At 37.7% G+C, this 9,287-nt stretch overlaps 1 protein-coding gene across 1 annotated transcript; it reads right to left on the bottom strand.

Moving 5' to 3' along the window:
• Nucleotides 1-398: 398 nt before the first annotated feature.
• Nucleotides 399-3,884, bottom strand: LOC109080574 (homeobox protein otx5-like). Its single transcript, XM_042756424.1, has 3 exons — nucleotides 3,352-3,884; nucleotides 2,148-2,299; nucleotides 399-1,732 (listed from the first exon to the last, which is right to left on the bottom strand). The coding sequence occupies exons 1-3, from the start codon at nucleotides 3,446-3,448 to the stop codon at nucleotides 1,136-1,138; spliced, it is 846 nt and encodes a 281-aa protein (XP_042612358.1). The 5' UTR covers nucleotides 3,449-3,884; the 3' UTR covers nucleotides 399-1,135.
• Nucleotides 3,885-9,287: the final 5,403 nt, after the last annotated feature.

Here is a 9,287-nt window from a genome sequence, read left to right as displayed (position 1 = left end):
GTAAAGTAACCTCTAAATTTGTAAACATGCACTCTTGTTCAGTGTGAGGGACAGACATGGCCCACTTTATATTAGTACAGTTTAAAGGGACCCCCCCCCCCCACATAAATAATTTGTTCTATGTGCTAATAAAATCTCCAGCCATGCTTTTCTTAATGACAGTAGTACTTTGTCTTGCATAATCAACAAGATTTGTTTAACAAGAGTTGTCTAACTCTGTTTCTCATTGATTATGTCACATTTAATTGTGTAGTTAAACTAAGAGAAAAAAATAAAACTTTTAATGTAGCTCCCATCTGAATGTATTCGATCAAAGCAATATAACAACCATTGTAAACACCAATATTTTTTCAACACAAGTTCACCCAAATAGAAAATATATATCAACCGCATGCATGTAATGTTATTAAATGAAGTTTAATTAGTAACGATTAACTCAAACTAACAGAAAACAACATTATTTGTTATAAGTTAACATAATTTAACAATACATAAATAACAGCAAGCTAAAAGCACAACACAATAACTTCTAATGCCTCTCAGTACAGACAAACCAAACCAATGAAAAAAGTAGAAAGAACTTTGTCCCATAAAGAGCTAATTGTATCTGTAGAGAAACCGAGGTTTCCCTCCAATTACCATATGTGCTTGTCTTTGTGTGATATGTGTGTCTGTGTGTGTGTGTGTGTGTGTGTGTGTGTGTGTGTGTGTGTGTGTGTGTGTGTGTGTGTGTGTGTGTGTGTGTGTGTGTGTGTGTGTGTGTGTGAGTTTTATTGATATTTACTTTAGTGTGTTGTGAAATATGTTCTAGTCTCTCTCTCTCTCTCTCTGTGTATGTGTGTGTGTGTGAGGTAAATGGTTAATAATGATAACTGATCAGTAGACTTGAGGAGTCCCTTCACTCTCAGCCAATCACAGAGCAGGTCTGGATTACAGAGGATCAGTCTTCACCTGTTCCAAAATGGGCACCCCTTTTCACCTCTGAGATCACGTGAATCCCATCTGATTCAGTTCTGTTCATCATCTTAATGTCTCCGGCATTTCAAGCAACAGTTTAGTTTCATTTATTCTTCATCCGTCTTCTCCTAATTCTCCTTCCCTCTAGTTCTTTTTCTTCACTTGCTCACTTTCTCTTCTACAGCACCTGGAATTTATGGTCGAGGCAGTCCACGGTACTGAAGTTGAGCTTCCAGGCCTGCTGGTCCTTGTAGTCCAGGCAGTCTACAGAACTGAAACCCAGCGAGGAGGTGCTGTATCCTTGGGAGGAGAGGGAGGGCGACTGGCTGAGTGAGCCGCCCATGGAGGGCATGGTGAGGGGAGAGAGGGCTCCCCCGCTTGCGGACAGCTGACTGGTCATGGGAGAGAGGTACGGGCTGCAATCCAATCCACTGAAATAAGGAGAGGAGCTGTAGCCCTGGCTATAGGCGGAGGGCTGACCATAGCTCATAGGATAGGGAGCAGGGCGCTGCACACAAGGTGTGCCGGAGCCACACAGTGGGTCAGGAAGGGGGGATAGAGAGGTGGGACTCCACACAGAAACTGGTGCTGTGCCTGTGCTGGCACTAGGGGGCACGGCTGGGGCAGAGACAGTCGCCACTGAGGAGCTGGCACCAGGGTCAGAGGTCAGTTCAGGGGGTGGAGAGGACTTCTTTTTAGGGGGACGGGGCTTGGGCTGACCGCTGGTCTGCTGTTGCTGTTGGCGGCATTTAGCACGACGGTTCTTGAACCAAACCTGATTGAAATAACATTGAGGTTAAAGGTGGAAATAAAAGTTTGGCTCATTTTGCTAAAGGTACAAATGGACTTGTTTCTTTATATGCTGTACAAATCTCATGCTTGATATTCAGGCCTGCAACATTAATGGGCCTCACAAACACTGTCAGAGTTGTGTTTGTTTTCAATACTTGAGTCTCAACAATTTAGAATAGATTCAACTTCAAATGCACACATGGTGTATATTTAGCTGAAGATGTATGGTTTACTTGAATCAGAGAAAAGGAGTGTTAGATGCTGGGATTAATGTATTTTATTTCACTTGAAATGAATGATCTGTTCCTGCTAGTGTTTTATGTGTGTTTAGAATGATGTTAAGCAGTCTGAAAGGTATCAGAGAGATGTTTGTCTCAGTTTGAGGCAGTTAGGCTCACCTGAACTCTGGACTCTGGAAGGTTGATTTTCAGAGCCACCTCTTCTCGCATGAATATGTCTGGGTAGCGTGTTTTGGTGAACAAGGCTTCTAAAATGTCCAGCTGGGTCCGTGTGAAGGTAGTGCGCTCCCGACGCTGCTTCCTTGGATTGCCTATTTATAAAAACATTGAAATTACACAGTAAGAACAACTTTAATTTTTTTAACAGTAAAAGAGAAAACTTTTTGTAATAACATGTAGATGATATCAGTTTTAATCGTTTAATGTGAGCTTATAACAGTTATTAATATGGCTGATACTGGGGAGAGAAAGAGGGAGGGACTTGGAATATCCATTGTCATCATACAACAGTGATAGATAGATAGATAGATAGATAGATAGATAGATAGATAGATAGATAGATAGATAGATAGATAGATAGATAGATAGATAGACAAACAGATATATAGACAGACAGACAGACAGACAGATAGATAGATAGATAGATAGATAGATAGATAGATAGATACAGACAGACAGACAAACAGATATATAGACAGACAGACAGACAGACAGACAGATAGATAGATAGATAGATAGAATTAGTGCTTTATTAATATTTACATTCTGAATCCATTGAGCTTTATTTTTATTCTTCATTCAATATAGTATGATAATTAATTTATTTGCAACAACAGGGAACCAAAAGCGCAAATTTGAAAGCTAAAATCAAACCGTATTCATAATTTGCTATAAAGTAACTTTAGGCTACACAATAAACAAGCAAACATACGATCGCTTTAAATTACAAATTTAAATACAAAAATGTTGGTTTTATATATATATATATATATATGAATATATATATATATATATATAAATATAAACACTTTAACGTTTTACAAAGAACCCTCAAGATGAATTTCAAATATACATTTGACATGGATTTTTATAAAGCCTATAGTTATTTTTGTTGGAATGTGGGTAGTGGGTAGTTTGTTACTACGTGAGCAAATCCAGTTAATGTGGCTATCAACTGGTTATATGATATTCTATTTACGTTTAAATTGTAAGAAAAAAAGGGTACCTCATCTAAAATGAAACAGGAAAGATGAGGTACCTTTTAAGTTTTGCTTTTCCCCTCTCTTTTGAGTTCATTGACCACCAAAATTAATCAAATGTCTGACACAAACACATTATAAGTGATTAATACGAATAAACTGACCTGGGTAGCCGACGGCGGTGTGGAGCAGGTCCATTCCTGAGGCGGACAGTGTTAACCCGTTCATAGCATAATGGGGCTGCTTTATGTAGGACATCATTCTTGGGACGGCCGCGTCTCTCGCACGCTCTCTCTATTGCTCTCTCTCTCTCTCCCTCCCTCTCTCTCACTCTCTTTTTTTTCTCTGTGACGCTTTTTTACGGGTCGGGGGTCGCGCTCTGCTCCTGATTGCCGCGTGTCTGTGCTCGCGCCTGGCGCGTGCGGTGCTCCTTCAGTCTCGCGGCTCTTCAAACACCTGTAGATTCTTTCCCGCTTCTCAGTGTCTTGAACAAGCTTACCCTCTTGCCCAAGTTTAACAATGTCATTAATAACGCCCTGAGTATCAAAGGTTAGCGTGCTCTATTATTGTGAGGTAATAGTAAAAGTAAAGCCTCTTCTACACACAAGTTTCAGACTCTATTTCAGAGTTTTGCCGTTGGTTGAGGCGCGTGTCCCTGCAGGACCGGACAGGAGCGGGACACTATGAGCAATAAGACACCAAGCAGCTAATCAAGGGCCATCTCTCTCTCTCTCTCTCTCTCTCTCTCTCTCTCTCTCTCTCTCTCTCTCTCTCTCTCTCTCTCTCTGTCCTTTTACGTGTAGCCTCTCTTAACACGTGGTATGACAATAGACATTTATTTATTTTACTTAAAATATAAGGTAAAAGTGCAAAATCAATTAGATTATGATGGGTTGCCTGATTGGGTCTGGTTTATGACATAACCATTCGATTTTTGAGCGGTTTGTTTAAACTATAAAACATTTTTTTAAACTAATAGGCTATAGGCCTAGTAGCAAATAAAAACTGTGAAGATATATCGAATTATGGGGAATATTGCCTTTAAAAAATGAACAAGGCTCCGGGCAAAAAAGACCGATGTCTCAAAATGCCGCAGATATTTTATATTTATAATATATTTAACTATATTATAAATAGATTTTAAAATGATGTGTAGGGTGTTTTTATTATTATTATTATTTAAAACGTTTTTTTTTCATGATATTATCTGGGTCTATGTGGTTTTAGAAACAGTAGTAGCCTACATTAATTGATTCATTTGAAGCATCAATGCCTGTGACACGCTGTAAATGAGATGCTTTAGAAAAATGTGTAAATATGAAATCGTTCCGTAATAATAATTATATAAAACATTGATTTTTATTTCTATTTTATATAGCCTATTCTATTAGGTTTACAAATTGTGCAGAAGCTATTAACCATTAATTCCACTTGAATAAGCTGAGTGTTTTTTCTCTGTACTGTATGTTGATCGGCGCTGCGCAATTTTTGCATCTTTAAAGAAACCACACTTTAATAGTTTAAATGTCAGATATTAGACGATAGTGTAATTTGAATCTCACCAATAAGATACCTATAGGCCTACTCTGAAATTGAATTCGTTTGTTATTTGTTGTTTCCGGTTATTATTAATATGTAAGAAAATTAGAATATATATATATATATTCTTGTTGACATTTACTTGTTCAGTCCTGTTAACACTTCTGCATAACAACATGTATAACATAAATAATTTATTTTTCATCATCAGTTATTTGTATATCTGTTAATGTATTGCAATTACGTGATTAACTTCCTTTATCATAATTTCTTAACTGAATACAAAACATAAAAGCCGCATAACACCACTAAAATATTTGACTCCACATTTGACATAATAATGATTTCTAAAACATCTTAAATTTAGCGTTACTCTTCACACTTTATTTTTGACCGGACGCACATACACACAGTGAATAGTCCCTTAACCTAAAGAGAGGAAAGAGACGTTTCTCATCAGGAGGGATGAAGAATAGCTGGAAGTTAAGAAATGTGTGGATAAATGATGAATAAGACAAAATGAAGACCGAATATTATCTTGACCAGTGATGGAGCCCTAATTAAAGAAGGATAACAGTCATGTGTAAGGTTGTTGACCAGTTCTGATGCAGGAAAGGATCCATATTTGCTGTATGGAGCTACCTTAAGTTATGTATTTGAGTATCATGCGTTTGAGTGTAAACATGTTAAGAGAGAGAGGGGGAGAGAGGCTAGAGAAAGGCATTAAATGGCACTCAAGATGAACTGAGTGTGATAGGTTGGCTTAAAACAGACACAGTGCAGACAGGGTTATTTGGCTGTGACTGAGGTAAATGTCATTCCTCCTAAGTACAACCAAGTAACAAAGGGCAAAAAAGAATCTGCATATTCCCTTAATTATTATGACAAGCTTTTCTCTAAATGACAGAAATACTATAAATATGTTAAATAATATGTTTTAGATATATGTAGAAAACATACTTCTTGCCTAATATCTTGCCTAAATATGTGCATGTATTGAATACAAGAATGAGAGACTAACAATTGTATTTGGTGACAAAAAGCAGCAGACGATTAGCTTGCTTTACCACATAACAAGTTAATAATTTCTTTTTTCTTTTTTTAAAGGTAATTTGAAAAATAAATATAAGATGGAAAGACAGCTCATTTGACTGGTCAGATGTTAAGAGGAAATGCAAACCCTGTTCTTATTCAAAATCAGGATTATTTTGCGATACGTATATAAAAATAACATTTTTAAAAGCATTTATATGGATGGGCCTTCACCTTATAAACTCAATAATGTTGACAAAAACTTCCAGATGTCCATCCCTTTAATCAGCCTCAAACCAACGGTTCTTTTAAAAAAAAAAAAAAATGATAATAAAACGATAATAACATTTTGAATATATATTGTGATATTTTGTGAAATATTCAAGTAAAGCACTGGCATAACTACAATTATTCCGTTTGTCAAATTTCAGGACCTACAAATGTATATATATATATATATATATATATATATATATATATATATATATATATATATATATATATATATATATACATATATATATATATTATATATATATATATATATATATATACACAGTAGAATGGTGAAATACACTATTTATACAATTCCAAAGCTCTATAAGCAGGTTTTATAAGTAGTGTTTATTTCATTATAGAATTAATCATTCAACATAGAATTAATGAGAGGAGAATAGACAATATCATTCCCAGACAACAACTGTTTTTTTATGTGTTTGTCTTTTATTTATATGACAAACTAATAATCAGTCTAGTTTTCTTGTAATTTTTCAATCATTTGCTCAGATTATAAAACTAGAACATGCCAGTATTTCAGTGGTTGTTATTGTTGTTTTGTGTAAAAGCAGTTTAAAAAAGAGACAATTTGTTGTTGTTGCTCTGTGTCAGTATAAGATGTTTGTATGTTTATGTGTTCAGGATCTGGGCTTGTGTGCTTGCAGAAGGGGAAGTTTTGTGGAGGGTGGTGCAGTGGGGGTGGGGGGACCAGTCCGTCCATCTGGCAACAACCAGCTACGCAGGCACAAGAGCAATTATGGAAGTGGACTAAACTCTAATCCGCAGGCACACACACACACACACACACACACACACACACACACACACACACACACACACACACACACACACACAAACACAAACACACACACACACACACACACACACTCTAGAACACATTACCACAGAAATACACGGCCGACACAGTGACACTGCAACAAACATTTAATCTGAGTGAAGAGTTGGATAGATGAAATAAACAAAATGTTCCTACGGAAATAGAGGGAAAGGAAGGGAAAATGTGAAGATGGATTGGGATGAAGGAGGGTGAGTGAGGTGACAGATAGAGAGAAAGAAAGAAAGAGAGAGAAGGAAGGAGGGAGGGAGAGAGAGAGAGGGGTAGTGGGCCGCATACTGCATCAGTTAATCCAGATTAGGCAGTCTAAAAAGGAGCGGCTTAATCTGCAGGCCAGCCAGTAATACACAGAGCGCTGTCAGCACCAATCACTCACACAGTTCTAATCCCCAAAGAAACGCACACGCCGGACACACGCACACATACACACACGCTCTCTGAACAATGTGAGTTAAGCATGTATATTTTAAATATTTCTGCACAATCAAACAACAGATTCACCCAGAACTTTGAATATGTGCTAAATGTGTGTACATAACTTTTTCCAACTGTAATCCCTCACAAAGTGACTGATTGCAATCACATTGTAAAACATGTATTAAAAACAACTGGTGAGCAATTTCTAATGCAGTTTGTAGATGTGTTTCTATTGGAAGATGTTGTGATGAGGCAGTTACTTTCTGATAAGGACAATAAGTCCCATTGTGGACAGACTTTGGGTCACAGATTAAAGGGGTTTTAATGTCAGTGGGGCTGTATGCTGAGGGCCCCAATAACTGATTGACAGCTTGACGGGCCCTCTAGTGGAGATTATGTCCATTTATCTTGATTCAGTTCAATACAGTTTAATCCATTTCAAGTTTTGGTCATATGACAAACAAAGGTTTACATTTGCAGTGCATACATACAATAAAGTTAATACAATTCAGTAAGTTATAGAGTTGTACATGAATGTGTGCAAGTGTTGTATCTGATTTTGTGTGTGTGTGTGTGTGTGTGTGTGTGATTTTGACTGCTGCAGTTTACTTGTATCTTGTATGCAAAATTTTATGTTTAGATTGCCTTTGTGATCATCCTACTTATTTTAATACAATTTAATTAAGGCTAATTTAATTTAATTATGATGTTGTTATGCCTAAATTCACTTGTAGCATTTAAAACGATATACAACATTTTCGGTCAGAGTTTTTCATTCACTTCATTGTGATGGCTGCCAGTTGAAATATCGTGTTTTGAATTTGTGGCATTGTACAGTCGTGGCCAAAAGTTTTGAGAATTACATAAATATTGGAAATTGGAAAAGTTGCTGCTTAAGTTTTTATAATAGTAATTTGCATATACTCCAGAATGTTATGAAGAGTGATCAGATGAATTGCATAGTCCTTCTTTGCCATGAAAATTAACTTAATCCCAAAAAAAACCTTTCCACTGCATTTCATTGCTGTCATTAAAGGACCTGCTGAGATCATTTCAGTAATCATCTTGTTAACTCAGGTGAGAATCTTGACGAGCACAAAGGCTGGAGATCATTATGTCAGGCTGATTGGGTTTGAATGGCAGACTTGACATGTTAAAAGGAGGGTGATGCTTGAAATCATTGTTCTTCCATTGTTAACCATGGTGACCTGCAAAGAAACGTGTGCAGCCATCATTGCGTTGCATAAAAATGGCTCCACAGGCAAGGATATTGTGGCTACTAAGATTGCACCTAAATCAACAATTTATAGGTTCATCAAGAACTTCAAGGAAAGAGGTTCAATTCTTGTAAAGAAGGCTTCAGGGCATCCAAGAAAGTCCAGCAAGCGCCAGGATCGTCTCCTAAAGAGGATTCAGCTGCGGGATCGCAGTGCCACCAGTGCAGAGCTTGCTCAGGAATGGCAGCAGGCAGGTGTGAGCGCATCTGCACGCACAGTGAGGCGAAGACTTTTGGAAGATGGCCTGGTGTCAAGAAGGGCAGCAAAGAATCCACTTCTCTCCAAAAAAAAAACCTCAGGGACAGATTGATCTTCTGCAGAAAGTATAGTGAATGGACTGCTGAGGACTGGAGCAAAGTCATATTCTCCGATGAAGCCCCTTTCAGATTGTTTGGGGGCATCTGGAAAAAGGCTTGTCCGGAGAAGAAAAGGTGAGCGCTACCATCAGTCCTGTGTCATGCCAACAGTAAAGCATCCTGACACACCATTCATGTGTGGGGTTGCTTCTCATCCAAGGGAGTGGGCTCACTCACAATTCTGCCCAAAAACACAGCCATGAATAAAGAATGGTACCAAAACACCCTCCAACAGCAACTTCTTCTAACAACCCAACAACTGTTTGGTGAAGAACAATGCATCTTCCAGCACGATGGAGCACCGTGCCATAAGGCAAAAGTGATAACTAAGTGGCTCAGGGACCAGA

The sequence above is a fragment of the Cyprinus carpio genome, chromosome A5 (assembly GCF_018340385.1).
Source record: "Cyprinus carpio isolate SPL01 chromosome A5, ASM1834038v1, whole genome shotgun sequence".
NCBI lineage: Eukaryota > Metazoa > Chordata > Actinopteri > Cypriniformes > Cyprinidae > Cyprinus > Cyprinus carpio.
The sequence above is the reverse complement of the archived record's forward strand: the minus strand, read 5'-3'. Positions and strand labels throughout refer to the sequence as shown.

What these genes read in the sequence shown, in the direction of transcription:
- LOC109080574 (XM_042756424.1), bottom strand. Translation starts at nt 3,448, where the DNA reads ATGATGTCCTACATAAAGCAGCCCCATTATGCTATGAACGGGTTAACA. An exon ending in CACCGCCGTCGGCTACCCAG is followed by an intron (nt 2,300 to 3,351) that starts GTCAGTTTATTC and finishes TTTTATAAATAG; the next exon opens with GCAATCCAAGGAAGCAGCGT. An exon ending in TTCCAGAGTCCAGAGTTCAG is followed by an intron (nt 1,733 to 2,147) that starts GTGAGCCTAACT and finishes TATTTCAATCAG; the next exon opens with GTTTGGTTCAAGAACCGTCG.